The sequence below is a fragment of the Ovis aries genome, chromosome 14, assembly GCF_016772045.2.
Source record: "Ovis aries strain OAR_USU_Benz2616 breed Rambouillet chromosome 14, ARS-UI_Ramb_v3.0, whole genome shotgun sequence".
NCBI lineage: Eukaryota > Metazoa > Chordata > Mammalia > Artiodactyla > Bovidae > Ovis > Ovis aries.
In genome coordinates this window covers 52,792,993-52,812,213 of record NC_056067.1, presented here as the reverse complement: position 1 = coordinate 52,812,213, position 19,221 = coordinate 52,792,993, and the positions used below count along the sequence as shown (strand labels likewise).

The window sequence follows — 19,221 nt, the reverse complement described above, 5'->3', positions numbered from 1 at the left end:
AATTCCCGTGTGCCGACTGACATTTCTACCTGCTTTGCTTTTCGAGGAAGCTGCCCACCTATTTCCTTCTACCTCCTAGTGCCCCCTCCCCATCCTTCCTGCCTCCCCCACCCCCTGCAGGATCTCCCTGCCCTCCAGGAATATTGTACACCCATCGAGCAGCTGGGGGCAGGGGAGGTTTGGGGTTTACCTCCCCTGACCATTCGCTTCTACCTTCCTCAGTCTCTGGAACAGCTCATAGCTGCATCCCGGGAAGATCTGTCCTTGTGCCCAGGTCTGGGACCCCAGAAGGTAAGAGCCTGGGGAAATGGGCTTGAGGGGCTAAGGGCAGGAGGGAGCCCCAAAGAAATGGGACCGCAGATTCCAAAGTTCTGAGGTTTCAGAAGGCCCAGAGAGGGTGGGAACCAGCCCAACCTCACATAGCCAGTCTGGGATAGAATCTAGATCTGACCACTTCTCTGCTCGCCCCCACAATGTCCCCTCCAAGTGAGGAGAAAAAGAACCAGAAGCCCACTCCAATGTATCAAACAAATGGCTCATTTAATGACCAGTTCCTTTTCTTCCTCCCCGCCTCTCCAGGCCCGAAGGCTGTTTGATGTCTTCCACGAGCCCTTCTTGAAAGTGCCCCACTGACCCCAGATGCCAAGGAGGTCCTTGGTGTAATAATAAAGCACTTTTTTCTGGCGCAGGCTCTGGCTGGCGTGCTGGTGTAGTCAGTGGGAGGGGGCTCTCTGCTCTCGCTTTCTGATGGCCCAGGCGGCCACCTTCAGCTTGTTTGCGCTGCAGTCATCGGTTTCCCCGGTGGACGCTTACATGGGATCCTGCTGCGACTTCTTCTTCCGCTTCCTCTCCTGTCCCGTGGGAGCAGCCTGCCCAGACTCGGGATTCAGCGGGGGCTCTGGCATCGCCTCCTGGGGTGCTGTCTCGGGCACCTGGCTTTTCTGGCCCTGCTTTTTCCTCTTCTTAGTGGATGCTGGATCTGCCCTGGCCTCAGGCTGCCCCTCCTCTGGCAGCTCAGGCTCCATCATCTCGCCTTGGGGGTTAGTCATCTCAGTCCCGGGCTCAGTCGCTAGGTGCCCTCTTTCTTTCTTCTTCTTCTTCTTGGTGGATGCTAGAGCTGCCTGAGGCTCAGCAGCACCTGGCAGCTCGGGCTCCATCCCCTCTGCCTGTGGCTCCACCACCTCTGTCCCTGGCTCCATCATCACATTTTGCTGTTTTTCTTTCTTCCTTCTCTTTTTGGGGGATCCCAGAGCTGCCTCAGCCTGTGGCTGCACATCAGGTGGCAGTTCAGGCTCCATCACCTCCCCTGCGAGCTCCAGAGGCTTCACCTCTGGCTCTGTAGCCTCCATCCCTGGCTCCCTCACCCCTTTGTGCCTCTTTTCCTTTTTCTTCTTCTTAGAGGACGGCAGTGGGATGGCTTCCTCCTGTGGCTCCGTCTTCACCTGCAGCTGAGACCCCGCTGTCGTCCCCTCCACCGGCTCCATCTCTCCTGGCTCCTTCTGCTTCTTCCTCTTCTTTCTGGGGGACAGGATTGTCTCTTCCAGAGACTCCCTTTTAACCCTGAGTTCTAGCTCGTCCACCATCTCTTCTTTGGACTCTGGCATCCCTGTTTCTGGCTTGACCATTTCTATGAACTCTTTGGGCTTTTTTTTGCTCTTCTTGGTGGTGGATGGGGACAGTGCTCCCGGAGGCTCCAACGTCTCAGCAACGGGCTCTGTTGCCAGTGGCTCTGTCACCTCTAGTTCTTTCAGCTGGTGCTTTTTTTTCTTCTTCCCCACATCCAGCTCTGGGGACCCCAAAGCTGTGTCCACCTCCAGGGCCCCATGCTCCTTCACTGCCTCCTGAGGAACTGAGGCTTCTGGCAGGTGTCTCTTCTTTTTCCTCTTCCCTGAGGCCAGGGACTTCAGGGCCAAGACAGACCCAGGCCCTGTGACCGGCGGGCTGCCTCCAAAGGCACAGAACCGGGGCCTCAGGCCAGGGGGGATCTGTGGTGGGGGACTTGCAGGAATGGACTGCAGTAGAGTCCCTGTCAGGGATTCCTGGGGACCCTCAAAGATCCTCAGGCTGCCCTGGGGTGCCAGGGCACAGGTGAGTCCCCCTCCTGCCTCCGCTGAGGGGGCCAGCAGGGTTGCTTCTCCTCCAGCTCTGGGGCCACTGCTGCTGAGAACCCTGTAGCGGTGCCGCTTGCCTGCCAACTTGCCCTTCACAATCTGGGAGCCAGAGAGAGGCACGAGACGTCCATTGAGGCTGAAAGTTGAAAAGAGGAGTGCAGAAGCTTGATCAGATTCTTTTGGTGGGACACGGGACAGCAGTTGAGATGCAGCATTTCTGGGTTCCCCAAGAAAGCCCCTTTAAGTACCCCACTTACTTCAGCCACTGGGGTGAGAAATGATCCCAGGAGTTGGCATGGGACCTCTTACCAGTCTGGGGCGAAGTCCACAGGGGCCTGGATGAGCCACAGCTCTGTATCTGGGCTGGTCAATGCCTCCAAAGAGAAACGACTGTGTTCTGAGGCTGGGGGCGTCGCAGTAAAGTTGGGGGGACAAGAAAACCGAGCAGCACCTGCAGAAGGGGAAATGGTCATTTGTGCCGGTCCAGTCCTCCAGGGCGCGCCTATCAGTCCATTGTTCTCAACTTCTTGAGCGCCCCAATCCTCTTACCACGCCTTTCCTCTATCCTGTCTGTTCCCCAGAGGCGCGCCTATATCCGCCATCCCAACCCTAGTTCTCCCCACCAGTATCCCCCCCACACCCACGACCCTCAAATATCCTCTATCTGAATGCCTCCCCGTCCCCACCATCACCCGGGGGATACACTCTCCGCTTGGTCAGATTCTTTTGGTGAGACGGGAGCAGCAGCTGAGAAGAGGCATTTCTGGGTTCCCCAGGAAAACCCTTCTAGATTTCCCCCAGGTTTAGCCACTGGGGTAAGAAGCATGGTCCGGTCTCAGAGGGTGTCTCTTTTTTCCGTCCGAACGCTCCAGGGCGCCCTTTTCTCCTCCCGCCAGCCAACTCTCTGCACCTTGTAGGCCCGCCGTGAAGCAACTCACCGCCGGACGGGGTCCCCGCCATCCCTGGACCCATGTCTCAAAGTAGACCAAGCAACTCAGGCCCCGCCGCCGACCACGTGGAACCACAGGGGTGTGGCCTCGTCTGTGAGCGTCCATGCGGCATGCGAGCGCGGGAGGTGTCGCTCGGAGCTCGCTCTCTCTGTGAGCATAACTAGGGGGAATTTCCACTTGGGCACGGCCGAGAAGCGAGAAAAGTCATTTTTTACTGAAAGTCTACTCCAAAAAGCAGCTGATTCGCTGTCTGGGGCTTGAGGAGGGGTTAGAGCCGCACAAGGTCCCGGCGGGTATCCCCACAGCTTTCACACATGATTTGGTCCAACGTTGCCTTAAAGGGGCCGCCACATTCATAGGCCCTAACTCTTAAAGAGACAGGAAGATCGAGTGGTCTGAAATCCTTAAAGAGACCGGTAAGGGTCCAGGTGGTCAGGACTGTGGTTTTAGTGTTACAAACCCTTCTAGGGAGGCCCAGATGCCTCGGAAGTTCAGAACTTGACTGGGAGAGGTGGGAAAGCCGAGGAATGAGGGCTTTTAACTACCAGCCAGGGGCGGGCTTTCGGGGCTCCAGGGGAGCGGGAAATACAGGGGGAGGAGCCTGTGGATCCCGGGAAGAAGCCTCGGGGCTCCCGAGTTGGACACGCGTGGCGGGGTGCGGACTAGGGGGAGAGACAGTGGGCCAGAAACGGGTCGATTCCCTCGAGGATTTAGTCTCGTGCGTGGGGGGCATTTCCAAAGGCTTTGAGGAAGGGAGAATGAGTATAAGTCCTGATCAGTACCCCGTCTCTGTCCCTGGACGCGTGTAAACAGCGGCACGTGGACGCAGATCTGGGGGACACGCCCACGTCCCTTCCCACGGGAATCGTGCCGCGTGGGGAGACAGGCGGAGCCGCGGGACGGTGACTAGACAGGGTGGCCAGACTGCATTCCTGACCGGTGTGTCAGCGCTGATTCCCGCCCCCTCTGCCGAGATTGCGGATCCTACTTTAGAACTGGGGCGCCCACCTTCTCAGCGAGCCAGCGGCTACCCAGAGCGGAGGGAGGCTCAGGGAAAGAGGACGGGTTGCCTCTTCCCAGGATCTCGTTTCCCGTGCGTGGGCGAGACAGGAGGGAGCCGCCCCTGCGAGCTCCGGGACTACAGTTCCCAGAGGACGCGAGACTGGGTGGCGCCGGACGTCGGTCAAGAAAGCTGCTGGGAGTTGTAGTCCCAGCCTCCAACTTTGGAAGCTGTAGCTGCGAAATTCTGTCAAGATCACTCTTTTTACCGATGGAGAGACTGAGGCTCAGAGACCCGAGGGGATACTAATTTTAGCGAGGCCCTCTTATCGCCTTGGGGGCGGGATATGTGTCTCCCCCAGCCTCTATAACTTTCTGCCTCTTCGGTAGTGTCCAAATCTTCATTCAAGAAGAGGGAAACAGCCTGGAGGGGTGGGGCAGGGGCTCAGGATTTCGTCTCTTGCAACCACATCGAGGTGAGAGTCTGAATTCTGTTTACTTAGTTAGGTCACCCTTGGCTTTTCGACCTCGCCCTTCCTGTCTGTGAAATGGACTTTATGTCAGTTTGAATGGGAACGTACCCGGTCCCGCTCCTCCGGGACTACAAGTCCCAAAGTGCTCGAGGCGACCCCCCACTCCCCCTCCCGTCCGAGACCCGCCTCCCTCCGGTCGGAGTCACGTCGTCTAACCTGTTCCCGGCGCCTGCCCCGCCCCGTCCTCGGCTCCCCGCAGCCGGAGCCGGAGCCGGAGGAAGCCCCCCGGTGCTAAAGTCTGCCCCGGATCTGTGAGTTACACCCCCTTGGGTTCAGCGGCTCTGGTGGAGCCCGAGACTCGCGTCCCGGGGAGGGTCCTGAAGAGGCTAGGACGCCGAGTCCCAGGGCGGAATTGGGAGTGCGCAGGACTCCAGGGACATTAGAAGGCTAAAACTTGGATGCTTGCTTTACTGGGCAGAAGGAAAGGGGGCTCGAATGCCTGAGTTCTTGGACGGGTGGGCGCGGACACCGTAGTTCTGGGGAGAAGTTCGGAACTGGGACTCCTCAGTCTCTCGAATTGGGAGCTCTAGGAATCCTGAATCCTTGAGTAGAATTGGGATATCGGATCTCTTGGGGAGAAATGGGAGACTTGGACTGCTGGGGCTCTGGAATGGGCGGCCATCCCTGCTACCCTTCAGCTGCCTTTTCGACCGAGTCTTTAGGTAGGTCTGGGAGCAGAATGAGGGATGGAGTGGGGATAGTGGAACCTGGGTTCCTGAAATGAATCAGAACTAACACCCTCGGTGCCTCTGAAGACTGTGCCCCGGCGTTCCCCCCTCTTTCTGGCTCTGGGGTGGGGGCCGGGGTTGGGGTGGGGAGGACTAGGGCAGGTCTCCAACCTTGTCTGTGCCGCTGCACGATCCCCAACATGTCATTAGCCGGGGCGTCAGACCTGCCTAACCAGAGGAGGGACCTCCGCCCCAGGGCGCCCCCTGGCGGGGGCGGGGAACCTCCTATTACCCCTTGAAGGTGGGAAATATCTGGGATTTGCAAAGAGGGTTCTAGAATCCAGGGCAGAATTCCAGAAGGTGGGGTGGGGTTGAGGGGGGCCTTGCAAGGCTGGACACAATACAGCCATTATACAGAGAAGAGGGGGTAAGCTGAGTCATAGAGGTCATAGTGGCAGCAGCGTTGGGGGTCAGGATTTGCCCTCCCCCTTCCACACAGCTCTCTTGGGCGTCAGGATTCCATCCCCTCCCACCGGATTTTCTGACTGACTTCTCTCCTAGGGCTCCTGGCCCTGACCCTGAGGTGAGAAATGTCGCCTCCCCTCCCATCTGTCTGACCTGAGGTAGTGTGGCAGATAAGGGAGGATAGAGGCTAATTCTGGAGGTGTGTGTCTGTCCTTGAAGCTGGGGGAGGGCAGCCGCCCGGCACCTCCCTCCCAAGACTCCCCCTTCTCTCCACCCCTATGTGTCACGTGAAGGGATTATACAAGGGGGTGGGGGAGCCAGGGGGTTCTGGTGAGAGAGGGAAGAACTTCCTAATGTCTGGGCTTGAAGGGCATTTGCTGATAGCCTGGGATGAAATTAAAAATAATAACCGTGGCTGCCAAGGCAGAGCTCACAGCGTGCCAGGCTGAGGGCTGGCAGGTAGAGAGATGGTTCCCACTGTCTACACAAGTCTCTGGCAATTGCCCAAAGGTCTTCCACGGGGTTTGCTGATCCCACCCCAGGGAATGACTTCTCTTTGGTCCATTGGGGAAACTGAGGCTGGAGTGAAGGCGATACCTTCAGCTCTCACCACCTTCTGTCTGGAATCTTCCAGGGATTCCTATGCCCTGGAATGGGCCAGAACTAGAGATGGCCAGCACTCAGGAACGCAGGGGAGAAGATGGGATGGGATTGGTGGTGGTGGGCTTGCACAATACAGCCATTATATGGACAGGAGGGGGCAAGCTGAGTCATAGAGGCCACAGTTTGGGTTCTGAAATCTGAGGACTGAAGTCAAGACGGAAGGGTCAAAGCTCAGGGCTTTTAGAATCTCAGAAAGATCTGAAAGGGCCGTTTCAGAGAAAAGCAGTCACTTTGGGTTTTGAGCTCTCTGTTCCAGGCCTGGGAATTAGGAATCTTATCCCTGTGAACTTTACTCTGTGCCCTGCAGTGTTCTAAACTCTACATAAATTGTGTCATTCAAATGTCACACTTCTTTGAGGTGAAGGTATTGATTCCCCCTTTATACACTTAAAGAAACTAAGGCACACAGAAGCTAAATAACTGAAAGAATGGGAAGGCCCAAGCTCGTTGCACAGACGTCCACAGAGGAGGAAACCAAGTCCCAGGGAGGGATGGGTGGGGTGGGGTGGGGGGGGGGGGTGGCTCCCAGCGGCTGTCTCGGAGGATTCCAACGTGGGTATTGCCAGTCCAGCCTAGCATTCTGGACCCGGTTCCTACGGAGGATGCCTCCTCCAGGACCTCCACCTCCGCCCCTGATTTTTAATTCCAAAGAACCTGGCTGCGGTGCAGAAGATGCTGGGGAAGGAGACCTAAGAGCGGAGGAGAGGGGCGCCCGGTGGAGAGGACCTGGGGGTGGAGGACAGGGGCCGCGAGCAGAGGCGCGGCCCGCGCCACCCTTGCGCCCCGCCCGGTACCCGCTCCCCTGCCGCGGGAGATGCTGCACCTGCCTGGGCCCGCCGCGCATTCCCGGTGTCTGAGCTCAGGCGAGGTCTGCTCTCAGCTGGGGTCGTGCCGTGACCTGGAGCGCCCTCTGGCGGCCCCGACGACCCCTCCGCCCGCGTCTGTCCCGGGACGGCTCCACTCCCAGCCCTGGCATTTCCTTAGACCCAGAGGATATCAGCGTGGGATGTCTTAGAATTTGAGAATCAGAAACTCCCCCAAAGAACCACTCGCTACCAGAATGCTGGCCCTGGAGGTAGCATAGATCGTTCGTTTTTATATTTTAACAGAGTGTTTCCTATGTATCTCTAAGATTCTAAAAGATGCTGAGTTTTGGTTCCTATAGTCTCTACTTTTTGAGGCCTCAATTCGCGGAACCTTAATTCCTCTTGCACTTTCTGGCCAGTTGGATCCTCACAACAGTCCTCTGAAATGAACTGCTATTGATTCTAATTTTACAGATCAGGAAACTGAGGCTATTTGGTCAAGTGGGACAGTGGTGCTGCCAGGTTTGAATTCTTAACTGTACTTTCAGCAGCTCCACTAAACCAGATGTTCACCTGGACTTCTAGGACTTTGGAATCCTGGAATAGGTAGAACTTGGTGCAGGAAGACAGAGAAATCTAGGCTAGGCAAAGTGGAGGATTCTAGAATGTTCCAAAGATAGACTCGAACTCAGAACTTTCAAACCATAGACTTCTCAAGCGGAGGGTTTTAGGCTCTGTAGGAATTTAGTTACAACCTCAAGATCCTTATAATTGCAGAATCTAGGGCTCTGATGGGTTAAGGAGACCTCTTAGAATAGCTGATTTGCTTCCTCCTTTCACAGTTGGGGGAAACTGAGGCCCAAGGAGTGGAGGGGACTCCGGAGTCCAAGGTCACACACTCCTAACACATGCAAATGAGCCACCAGCTCCAACAGGTTTTGTTCCGAGGCTTCCCAGACTGAAGCCAGAATCAGCATGCCCCAGCCCGCCCTGCTGCCCACGCCTGCACCCTAAATCAAAGCTAAGCAGCCGGTTGGTGCAGCCGGGAGGTGGCAGACTTGGCGGGCGTGGCGGTTACCATGGAGATGGGGGTGGTGCTGGCCCAACTGGTTCCTGGGGGCCTGGCTCCTTCCCACTGGGTTGGTGACTTCAGTGGCCCCTGGTCACCTCCCAGTTCTTCTGTTGACGCTGGGCCCGTGTGAACACGCTGAGTCTGCTCTGGGCGGGGACTCGGGAGAGGAAGCTGAGTGGTCCCTGTCCTCTGGAGCCTCTCCAGACTGATGGAAATGACCCAGAATGTCAGGTTAGGTTCAGATGTGAAACAGTATGCTGACTTCTTGCAGCGTGATCTGAAATGTATGTTTCTGAGCCTCACTTTCATGCCTGCTATGGAAGTTTTGATCTTGGGATAAGGTATTGGGTGTAAAGCACTTGGTCCAATTCTAGGTGACAGTGACCTCTCAATAAATAGTTGTTGCTTTATTTCATTAAACCCTCAGGCAACTAGCAAAGGTCCTGGCACATAATGTTGTTGTTAGTTGCTCAGTCATGTCTCTTTTCGACCCCATGGATTGCAGCACCCCAGGCTTCCCTGTCCTTCACCATCTCCCGGAGTTTGCTTAAACTCATGTCCATTGAGTTGGTACATAGTAGGCACATATAGAAGGCAACGCCATCATTATTTTTAAAAAGATCCCCAGCATCTAGCAGTGTCTCTTGGTCCCTAGTAGCCATTCAGTAATTGATAGTTATTATTATTGCAACCTCTGTTCACTATAATGCCTGGCACATAGTAGGTGGTCAGTGGATAATGGTTGAAGGAATGATCCAGTTTTTCTAAGGCTGTGACAGAGATGAACAAGGAGTCACATAAAGAGAGTGAATTGTCCTGAGCCAGAGGGTTTTGCAGGAGTTGGCAAAGTTCCCAGAAGGGGCGATGGAGAGGCATAGAACGTCCAGTGGAAGGAACTAGGAGAGTAAAGGCACCCTCGTGCTCCTTAGGGCCCCAGGTTCCCTGTAGGCGGGCCCTGAGCAGACTCTCCCCGGCCCCTGCCTCCCCAAACGCAGGCGCCCCACTCCGGCCGGCCGGCACCATGGACAGCGAGGCGTTCCAGAGTTCGGGGGACATTCTGGACCTGAAATTCCAGTGTGAGCTGGGGTAGGGGGCAGGGCTTGTCGGGGCGCGGCCCTCGGGGGCGGGGCGGGGCCCACGGTCCCGGTCTTCACTGCCACTCCCGCCCGCCCAGCTCTAGCCATGAAGCACATGGACCTGAAGCAGATCGAGCTGGACACGGCGGCGGCCAAGGTGGACGAACTGACCAAGCAGTTGGAGTCGCTGTGGTCGGACTCGCCCGCGGCGCCTCTTGGCTCGCAGGCCGCAGCGCCGGCTAGGGTGAGCCCGCGGGTCCTGGTCCCCACCCTGGCCCCCAGAAAAGTCAGCTTCTTTTGGCCAGGAGTTCAGGCAAGCCTGTCTCCTGGGGCAGGCGGTGGGCTGTTTAAGGGTATCTGATAAAGGGAGCCAGTGGAAGTGGACGTCTGTCAGGACCCTCGAAAGAAAAGGGGTTTTTTTCTAAGCGGCACAAAGGCACTGTGTGTGCTGGCCCCAGCCCCGACGGCAGGGCTCCCTAGGCCTGAATCACCAGCCCCGCCTACCTCTCCAGGGTTGGCTCTCGATCACCGCTATCGATTGACTTACCAACCCTCTACTAACGTCTCCTTTGACCCCACAATGTCCCCACAGCTGCCCCGGTACAGCACCAGCCCGGTCCCCGAGCCCTTGGGCAGCCGCGGGCCCTCCCGGAAGGCGACCACCGACGGCGCAGACGCCCCATTCGGACGCTCGGAGAGCGCGCCAGCTCTGCTCCCCTATAGCTCGCTATCCACGAAGGGCCGGCCTTCATCACCGCGCACCCAGCTCTACCTGCAACCAGACGCCTACGGCAGCTTAGACCGCTCGCCCTCGCCCCGGCCCCGCGCCTTCGATGGCGCAGGCAGCCCCCACGGCCGGGCGCCCTCCCCTCGACCCGGCTCGCTCCGACAGCAGGGTCCCCCCACGCCCTTTGACTTCTTGGGCCGCGCCGGCTCCCCGCGTGGCAGCCCCCTGGCGGAAGGGCCCCAGGCCTTCTTCCCGGAGCGCGGGCCCTCGCCTCGCCCCGGGACCACAGCTTACGACGCGCCGGCTGCCTTTGGGAGCCCTCTGCTGGGCGCAGGCGGCAGCGCCTTCGCCCCGCCTCTGCGCGCTCAAGGTGAACCGCGGGGCTCTACTTGGCGGGTGCGAGGGGTACAGAGCCCGGGACCAGCCTCTCTTCCCCTACTCCCACCCGAGATCCTCATGAGCAACTTCTCCCCCAGACGACCTAACGCTGCGCCGGCGGCCCCCCAAAGCCTGGAACGAGTCCGACCTGGACGTGGCTTATGAGAAGAAGCCCTCGCAAACTGCGAGCTATGAACGTGAGTGATGGAAGGCCAGAGGGTGGGGGAGCCGGAGAGGCATCCCCCAGACGCTAATGATTCTCGCCTCACAGGTCTGGATGTCTTCCCGCGGCCTGCTTCGCCAGGCCTGCAGCTGTTACCCTGGAGAGAGAGCAGCCTGGATGGGCTGGGGGCCACCGGCAAGGTGAGCAGCCAGAGAAACTTGGGGAGGGGTTTTGTGGGGTCAGGACTAGTCTCCCCTTTCTGGCTGCTCCCGCAGTTTCCATACCCTTCCCTGGCTTTATCCTGGATTTCCGCCCCCTCCCCGACCCTCTTTTCTTTCCCTCTCTCCTCTGCCCTCCGCTCCTTCTCTCCCTTCTTGCCTTTCGCCATGACCTCCCTCGTCCTTTCCTCCACTCCTGTCTTTCGTCCCCTTAAGCCTATCGCCCTCCCACCTGAGCCCTTTCTATCTTCCTTCCTTCCCTCTTTCTCCCCCAGGACAACTTCACCAGCGCCACTCTGCCCCGCAATTACAAGGTCTCCCCTCTGGCCAACGACAGGCGTTCTGATGTGGGCAGCTACCGCCGATCACTGGGCTCCACGGGGCTGTCAGGCACTTTGCCCCGAAGCTGGCAGCCTGTCAGTCGCATCCCCATGCCTCCTTCCAGCCCGCAGCCCCGCAGTGCCCCCCGCCAGCGCCCCATCCCCCTCAGCGTGGTATTCAAGCTGCAGAATGCTTTTTGGGAGCATGGAGCCAGCAGGGCCATGCTCCCGAGCTCCTCCATCTTCTCTCGAGCTCCCCCACCTAAGATGCCTCCCCAGCCCCAGGCACCCCCCCAGCCCCAGCCCCAACCACAGCCCCAGCTGCCCCCACAGCCCCAGCCGCAACTACAACCCCAGCCTCAGCCACAAGCCCCTGCCCCAGCCCCCCAAGCCCCCCAACAGACTTGGGCCCCTGTAAGTGAAGGTGAGTCAGTGCTGGGGGTTCTGGAGGGCTGGGCGAAGGGAGGACAGATGGCTGGGGACCAAACCAGCTGGGGGACCCATCACAACCCAATACCTGTTTCCAGACACTGTCCCTGTAGAGCACAAGGCCAGATGAGCTTGGGGGCTTGCTCAGAAACTAGCCATAGCGCAGTGCTTAAGCAGGGACTCGAGTCAGACTGGCTGGCTGCATGCTGTGTGACTTTCGGCAAGTTACATGACCTCTTTGGACTTCAATTTCCTTGAGTGGAAAAGATGAATAGTGGTAGAACCTACCTCACTGGGGTATGGTATTGGATTATATAATCCCTATAAAGACTTTAAAATAGGGCCTGATGTATACTACGCCCTCAGTAACTATCATAGTAGCCATAATAAAATTATTAATAGTTTTTGGTGTGAGACCAGCTCAGGGCTTGGATTTAAACAGAGTGGGTTTTGAGCCCCTCTCTGCGATCAACATGCTGTGTGACTCAGGATAAATTAATTAACCCATATGAGCTTTCATTTTCTCATCTGTGAAGAGAGATGAATAATACTTACTTCATAGATTATGATGGGCATTCAATGAAATCATGTAGAAAATGACCATTATAAAAAGAAAAACAAGGAGAACAAGCACTATACATTTCAACCTGCTTTTAGAAACTGATCGAGAGGCAGGAAACAGCAATGAGACCATCAAATACCAGGATTCTAGTCCCAGCAATTGTCTGCCTGAGATGTTAAGAGAAGAAATGATAAGAGTCTTAGTCAAGTCTATCATAATAGTAGGAGTAGAGATTCTGGAGTGAGATAGAACTGAGTTCAAATTCCAGCTGTGTGGCTTTGGGCAACTGACTTGCCCTCTCTGAGACTCAGTTTCCCTTTCTATAGTAATGAGATGATGGTCATATCAGCTTCACAAGCTAGTGGTGAGAATTCAGTAAGACAGGCATGGAGAAAGCACAAGGCACAAGCTTAAGTGTGTGATGAATGGGGGAGGTCATAGTTGTCTGTTATTTACAACCCAAGGAAGTTACAGCCCAGAGAGAGCAAGAACTGTCCTGGGGACGCAGAACAAATCAGTCCTTGGTGGCAGGTCCTGGAAGCTGTGTGAAGGGAATCTTGAGGGGCTCCAGGGATCCCTCCTCTGATGGGGCGCTTGTTCCTTCTAGGCCTCGCCAAACCTCCCGCTGATCTGGAACCTGAGCCAGAGCTGGAGGGGCTGCCCGTGCTGGAGGTTGGCGATGCAGACGAAGGTGCTGTGACTCGGCCCCTTAGTCCCACACGGCTGCAGCCAGCGCTGCCGCCCGAGGCACAGTCAGTGCCGGAGCTGGAGGAGGTGGCCCGGGTGCTGGCGGAGATTCCACGGCCCCTCAAACGCCGGGGCTCCATGGAGCAGAGCCCGGCTGTAGCCCTGCCCCCCACCCACAAGAAGCAATACCAACAGATCATCAGCCGCCTCTTCCATCGTCATGGTGGGCCTGGGGGCCCTGAGCCCGAGCTGTCCCCCATCACTGAGGGATCTGAGGCCAGGGCTGGGCCCCCTGCTCCAGCCCCACCGGCTCCCATCCCACCCTCAGCCCCTCTCCAGAGCAGCCCACCAGAGCAGCCACAGAGCATGGTAAGTAATACAGGAGGAACCCAGGGTATATCACTTAGCATATGGAAGTGTTCCTTCCCTTTTAGGACAGAACCTGGAAATTGCATACCTCACAGCTGCCGCATTCCACTGGCCAGGAACCCAATTGCAAGGGAGGCTGGAAAATGTAGTTTTTAATCCAAGGGTCCAAAGAAAGAGAACATATATGGAGGGGCATCTGGAAGTCTTGACCATATAGAGACTTTCTCTGCTCCTCTCCAGTAACCTGTCCCTGCCATGGGCTTCCCTTCAGGAATCTAAGAGTCTTCCAACCTGGAAATGACTTGTCTTGGCAGGACAGAGGGTTTATTCTAGGATCTGAACAGCGTGCTAGAATCAAGGCAGTCACCATTTCTCTCCTGAGCTGCCGCACAGCTTCTCATGTCCCCTTTCTCTGGAGATCCGCTCTCCTCTTACACCTCAGCAAGCCCATGCCATGGCTAGAAATGGCCCACCCAGCCCTGAATCAAAATGACCTCTCAGTGTAAGCCATGGTATCCTTTGACTCTAGTTGGAGCTTCTTCCATTCAAATTTTCAAGAACCAGTCTCTGGTCTCTGAGCCTGTGGGTTTTGTGATTAAGTGTCCCAGCTGCAGAGCAAGGCTGCCTGGGTTCACATCCCAGCTACACTGTACTTATTAGCTGTGCAACCTTAGGCCAGACCTTTAGCCTCCCTGGACCTCAGTTTCCTCATCTGTAAAATGGGAATGAGAATAACTACAGAGTTGTGGTGAGAATTTAATACATTAATGTAACGCTTAGGATAGTGCCTGGCACTTAACTGTTAACCACTATTGTTACTGTTAGCATTTGACCGGGAGACAGTCTCCTGCTGATCTTGTTCAGGTTTCTGCATCTAGGCTGGGGGTGGGGAGCATAGTCACATGGAATAATCTTAATTGCTCAGCATGGGTAGACAGGGGGAGGGAAACAATCCCCAGAGAAGTGGGGGCCAGGTGGACCCAAAAATGCCTATTCCTAGGCCTTCCTGAGGGTGGAGCCAAGAAATGTTGGCTCAGCCAAGATCCTGAGGCTCGGGATCTTGAATTAAGAATGGAAGAATAAAAACGCCTTGAAATGGTCAAATTGCCTCATAGTAGAATCACAAAGTCCTGGCCACAGAGAAACTTGAAAACTCACAGCATTCAATAATTAAATCCTGGCATAACAAACTCAAAACTGAAATTTCAGAATCCTAGGACACTGAAGATGCGAAGAGCAGAAGTAAAAAATTAGTTGCACAAACCCTGGTTGTATTGATTCTTGAAGTCCCCAAACTGAAAATGAAAGACTTATTATTTGATTCAAAAAAAATCACAGATTAGGGCACTAATATAAGACAAGATTTTAAGTGAGCATTTTCCACTAGAAAGGAACACATAGTAACTAGGAAGAAATAGATAAAATAGAATAAAGAGGCCCAAATCACAAGCACTCAGAACCACGATGAACATTTTGAGCATTTCCTTCCAATCTTTTGGAATGAAATTCTAACCATAAAATATTCAAGTTCTCAATCACAGAATCTTGAGAATGCAACGTCCTGGGTACCCAGCAATTTGAAATGGCACAACTTTAGCATTTCTGGACTCAGTATACTGGAAACAGAATTTTGAAAACAGAATTTTGAAATCAGTGGCTCTTGGGATCTTCAGATTCCAGAATCCTGAAATCATTGTTAGCAAATGCTGGAGTCACAAATGCTTTGTGCTCAGAATAAATGAATTTTGTAGGAGAACACTTGAAAATAAAAAATAGGAAAGCAGAAGGAACAGTATGACAAATATTCAAATTTCAAACATCTAAAATGAACACCTGCAAACATCATGTTTATTATCTAAATGAAATGAAACTATGAATTGAATGTCTGGCTTCCATAGTCATCAACCTGATGGTCTCCGGGCCTCCTCGCAAGCCCCTAGACTGCAAAATCTCTGGATTCCCTGAGTGTTGTAGGGAACCAGAGACGACTAGAACTGAGGCACCCTCCTCCCCATGGCCCTCTAGACTCAGGCTCTGTACCTTTCTGGGTTCCAATTCCAGCCAGCCCTGTCTAGATGGATGACCTGGAGCGGTCACCGGGTTCCCAAGCCTCTGTTTCCCCCTCCAAGGAATGGGTATATTAGCGACCCGCCCCCCAAGCCACTGAAGCATCCCCGCCCTGTCCCCCAGGAGATGCGCTCGGTGTTGCGGAAGGCCGGGTCCCCGCGCAAGGTCCGCCGTGCGCGCCTCAACCCGCTGGTGCTGCTTCTGGACGCCGCACTGACCGGGGAGCTGGAGGTGGTGCAGCAGGCGGTGAAGGAGGTGAGTGCCGCGAGTGCGGGAGAGCAGGGCTGGCGGGGTGGGGCGGCCCGACGCGGGAATGAGCCTCGCGGTCCCCCGGCCCGTCCAGATGAACGACCCGAGCCAGCCCAACGAGGAGGGCATCACCGCCCTGCACAACGCCATCTGCGGCGCCAACTACCCCATCGTGGACTTCCTCATCGCGGCCGGGGCCAATGTCAACTCCCCGGACAGCCACGGCTGGTGAGCCCTGACGGCGCGCGCGGCCGGCGTGGGGCGGGGACGGCGCTGGGGGCGTCCCGAGCGGCCGCTCATGCCCGCCTCCCACGCCTAGGACCCCGCTGCACTGCGCGGCGTCGTGCAACGACACGGCCATCTGCACGGCGCTGGTGCAGCACGGCGCGGCCATCTTCGCCACCACGCTCAGTGACGGCGCCACCGCCATCGAGAAGTGCGACCCCTACCGCGAGGGTTACGCCGACTGCGCCACTTACCTGGCAGGTGCGAGGCGGGGCGAGGGGCCCAGCTGCTAGAGATACTGGGCAGGGAAAGGAAGCCGACTGCGGCTCCCGAGAGGATGCCTGGGGAGGTGAGGGGCTGTACGGACCCGTGACAGCATCACCGAGGAGGGGCCGGCGGGAGGGGATGGCGGACGGGGCCTCCCACCCGGCAGGTGCGAGAAGGGTGTGTGACGCAGCCGATTGTGCCACCTTCAAGGGAAAGGGGGGCAAAGGCAACTGTGCCCCTCGAGCTGGACTCCCGTGGTGACGAGAGCGGTTGCGGAGATTGCGCCGCTTTATCTGCCTTCCCATCTGTGGGGGTGGGGGAGTTGGACGCTCCAACTATACTGTCTCCTGGCCCAGGGCTACCTGGGGGAGATACAGTGAAACATAGGTGACCGGTGAGCGGGCCCTGGCTTCTGGGGAGGGGCTTGGGGCCTCTTCCACCTGTAGGGAGACACGAGACTGTACCATGTATCTCCAGGAGCGGGGGGCGGCGGGGATCATATCATCTAAACAGGTGATGGGAGAAGCTAGGTAGGCAGTATCATGGCGACGTGCCTAGGGTCTGGAGCGAAGGGGTCAACTGTAGCCTAAGGTGGGCTCCGGAGCGTCACACAGTTGGAGTAGGGCAGGCTGTAGGACCTAGGGGTGGGACAGCGTATGTAAGAGGTGAGCCTGCAGGGACTATGGGACAGCATGCTGTGCTGTGGCGGAATGTAGGTGGGAGCCAGGGGGCTGTAACACCTGCTTAGCGGTGAGCGGCGGCAGGCCGGGACTGGGGGATGAAGGGGGAGAAGTAGACCTTCCACCGAAGAGGAGGAGGGCTGTAACCTCCGGGTTAGGGGGGAGTGTGACCCCCTTTGTCATAGGTCGGGGGAGCCTAGAGATACGAGGATTGTAGCGTCCTACCAGCCTGGACTCGGAGAGTCTTGTGAGAATGCAGTAGAGATTGGACAGCGCACCTGTAGGGGGAGGGAGGGGCGAAGAGATTGGAGCGTGGTGGGCTGTACCATTTAGAAAGGGGGTAAATCCTTGGGCATTTTACCACTTAAGGGAGTCGGTGCGGCTGGGCTTTACTATCTGGAAAACGAAAACATCCTCTATCTTTTGAGTCGAAAGTGTGTAGACTGCACCATCTGGAAAGGGGGTGTTGGGGCCACTTCCGGGGGAGGAGTAGGGCTGTACCCTTGGAAGGACTGCTTGAGTCCTCTATGGAGACTGAAGCTCTTAAGTGGGGGGCGGTTGGGGTGGGGTGGGTTGGGGAGGGCTGCAGACAATTACACTTCTAGGAGTGGTCCAGGAACTTAACCAGGTATAAGAGGAAATGGAGACACCGACCTTTCCCTGGGGGTTCGTGGCCAGGCCTGATGCACCCCATTAGAGACTCCCAGTCCCAGCAGCTGAATGCAGCTCAGGCGCCCCCCTCCAGACAGCGCTACACACACAACTTTAATAGGAGCTCATTCCCCAAGATGGGGCTGGTGTCGAATCTCAGGCTCCGACCCTGAGTGTTCCTGGCCCGCCCCGGACCGGGCGCTGACAATCCCTGCGGTTTCCTGTTTCAGACGTGGAGCAGAGCATGGGGCTGATGTACAACGGGGTGGTGTACGCCCTCTGGGACTACAGCGCGGAGTTTGGGGACGAGCTGTCCTTCCGAGAGGGCGATTCGGTCACCGTGCTGCGGAGGGACGGACTAGAAGAGACGGACTGGTGGTGGGCCACGCTGCGCGGCCAGGAGGGCTACGTGCCGCGGAACTACTTCGGGGTGAGCCCAGAAGAAATGTGCGGGTTTCCTGACGGCTGTTTCAGGAAAGGGCTGATCCCACGAGTGGGGAGAAGGGCAAGAGAGACAGCCCTTTATACTGGGGTGGAGGGGCGGTCAGAAGAGTCCATTATCTGTCGTGGGGAGGTGAGGGAGAGACCATTATACTAACAGGGGAGGTAAGGGAAATCCCTTCTTAGAAGAGGAAGAACCCCTTGCTGGTGGTACTGCGGAGGGGTACTCACTGGTATTCTTTTCCCGATTATGTGATTGGTTTCTGCTCAAGCAAATATTTTTATTATCCCTGATTATATTCATGGAGAGGTAAAGAAGAATGTATTTTAGCCAAGAGGAGTATGAAGAATCCCAGTTTGGTGGTGGGGGCACTTATTGTGTATTACCGGCATGGAAACTTTTTGTTACACTGCCCTGGGCAGGGTAAGGAAGAATCCATTAATATAATCGCGGTAGGATTGAGGGAGAGTCTGCTAGATAAGGGGAGGAGACCAGGAAGATCTCACGACTTTCCTGGGAGACAAGAAGATACCTTTAATTAGGGCATAGGTGGCAGGTGGGTCCCAATCAGACGGCCATGGTGGGCCGGAGAGGCGGACGTCTCTTTTACGTCTCTTTTACGACGGGGAAGTCTCCATTTCATCCAGCCCGCTGCCAACTGGAAGGCTCCATCTGGTGCTTGTTGGGGGATTCCTGTGTGGTCTGCGAGATGCTGAGAGGGTCCGTGAGGAAGGGATGGGAGGATGGAGACGGTCCACGTGTTTGGGGAGTGGATTAGGTGACTGTGTTACATTTGGGGTGAAGCCAAAGGGTGGGAGCTCCCGGCGTCTGAAGAGCCTGTCTTCCCTCAGCTCTTCCCCAGGGTGAAACCTCAGAAGAGTAAGGTGTAGCTGGAGAGAAGGACGTTTCCAAGGGAGACAGGATGAAGCATCAGCTGCCTTCGCTCCAGACCTCCTCCTCCCTTCCCGCTGCATCTCTCTGCACCCCCAAGCCCTTGCAGCGGTGGGGTCCTTGCCAACAGCTCTCTGGAAACCCTGGGGAAAACGAGAACCCCAGCCTTAAACGTAGAAACCTGCCTTAGCTGTGGGAGGTCGTGGTGGGGCTGGGAATATCATCGGGGGCAAGAGAGATCCCCCATTTGCCAAATCAGGTCCCATCCGAAGTGCCTCCTATTTCCACTGCCAACCACCCCCCCGTGCCCCCAAAGCAAGCTAACCCACCATCCCAGCAGAGCCTGGAGTGGGTCACCGCCACTGGATTACTCCGGGAGTCACCTGCGCCCCTGATCTACCAGCAGCCTTCAGGGGCCAGGTGAGGCGTGGGCGTCTTTGTCTCTATCAGCATCTCTGCTCTATCTCTCCCCAATCGAGTGCCTTCACATAGCGCTGGTGTGACAACAAAACGGGGAATTTTCCTTTTTAAATAAAGGTAGTTTGCACAGAAA

At 56.3% G+C, this 19,221-nt stretch overlaps 3 protein-coding genes across 13 annotated transcripts in view; 2 read left to right on the top strand and 1 right to left on the bottom strand.

Moving 5' to 3' along the window:
- ERCC1 (ERCC excision repair 1, endonuclease non-catalytic subunit) overlaps positions 1-688 on the top strand; it is a 14,703-nt gene extending 14,015 nt beyond the window's left edge. For both annotated transcript variants that reach the window (XM_027978485.3, XM_027978484.3), the window contains exons 9-10: positions 223-291; positions 580-688. In XM_027978485.3, coding sequence (XP_027834286.1) covers positions 223-291; positions 580-633 — 123 coding nt within the window. In that variant the 3' untranslated portion in view covers positions 634-688. The remainder of the gene's footprint in view (positions 1-222; positions 292-579) is intronic.
- POLR1G (RNA polymerase I subunit G) lies at positions 522-3,098 on the bottom strand. The gene is made up of 3 exons (XM_004015318.6): positions 3,050-3,098; positions 2,421-2,562; positions 522-2,247 (listed from the first exon to the last, which is right to left on the bottom strand). The coding sequence occupies exons 1-3, from the start codon at positions 3,081-3,083 to the stop codon at positions 810-812; spliced, it is 1,614 nt and encodes a 537-aa protein (XP_004015367.2). The 5' UTR covers positions 3,084-3,098; the 3' UTR covers positions 522-809.
- On the top strand, positions 3,082-19,221 carry PPP1R13L (protein phosphatase 1 regulatory subunit 13 like). Of its 10 annotated transcripts, none has more exons than XM_042232179.2 (14): positions 4,711-4,844; positions 5,761-5,844; positions 9,263-9,343; positions 9,442-9,587; positions 9,936-10,440; positions 10,547-10,645; positions 10,720-10,811; positions 11,105-11,573; positions 12,748-13,196; positions 15,387-15,518; positions 15,607-15,740; positions 15,832-15,998; positions 17,566-17,765; positions 18,629-19,221. In XM_042232179.2, the coding sequence occupies exons 3-14, from the start codon at positions 9,289-9,291 to the stop codon at positions 18,665-18,667; spliced, it is 2,487 nt and encodes an 828-aa protein (XP_042088113.1). In that variant the 5' UTR covers positions 4,711-4,844; positions 5,761-5,844; positions 9,263-9,288; the 3' UTR covers positions 18,668-19,221. The 10 variants fall into 10 exon arrangements, 9 of the variants coding, with proteins under 9 accessions (XP_042088112.1, XP_027834283.1, XP_042088117.1 ...); XM_060398121.1 differs by having other exon boundaries at positions 4,775-5,255; XM_042232178.1 differs by lacking the exons at positions 4,711-4,844; positions 5,761-5,844 and adding an exon at positions 3,082-3,211.

Excerpts from the sequence above, each read along its gene's own strand:
- PPP1R13L (XM_042232178.1), top strand. The coding sequence starts at position 3,082 with ATGTCTCAAAGTAGACCAAGCAACTCAGGCCCCGCCGCCGACCACGTG. Across the intron at positions 11,574-12,747 it reads TTGGGCCCCTGTAAGTGAAG|GCCTCGCCAAACCTCCCGCT; the intron begins GTGAGTCAGTGC and ends TGTTCCTTCTAG. Across the intron at positions 15,999-17,565 it reads CTGCGCCACTTACCTGGCAG|ACGTGGAGCAGAGCATGGGG; the intron begins GTGCGAGGCGGG and ends TTCCTGTTTCAG.
- POLR1G (XM_004015318.6), bottom strand. The coding sequence starts at position 3,083 with ATGGGTCCAGGGATGGCGGGGACCCCGTCCGGCG. Across the intron at positions 2,563-3,049 it reads GGCGGGGACCCCGTCCGGCG|GTGCTGCTCGGTTTTCTTGT; the intron begins GTGAGTTGCTTC and ends CCCCTTCTGCAG. Across the intron at positions 2,248-2,420 it reads GTGGACTTCGCCCCAGACTG|CCTCAATGGACGTCTCGTGC; the intron begins GTAAGAGGTCCC and ends TTCAACTTTCAG.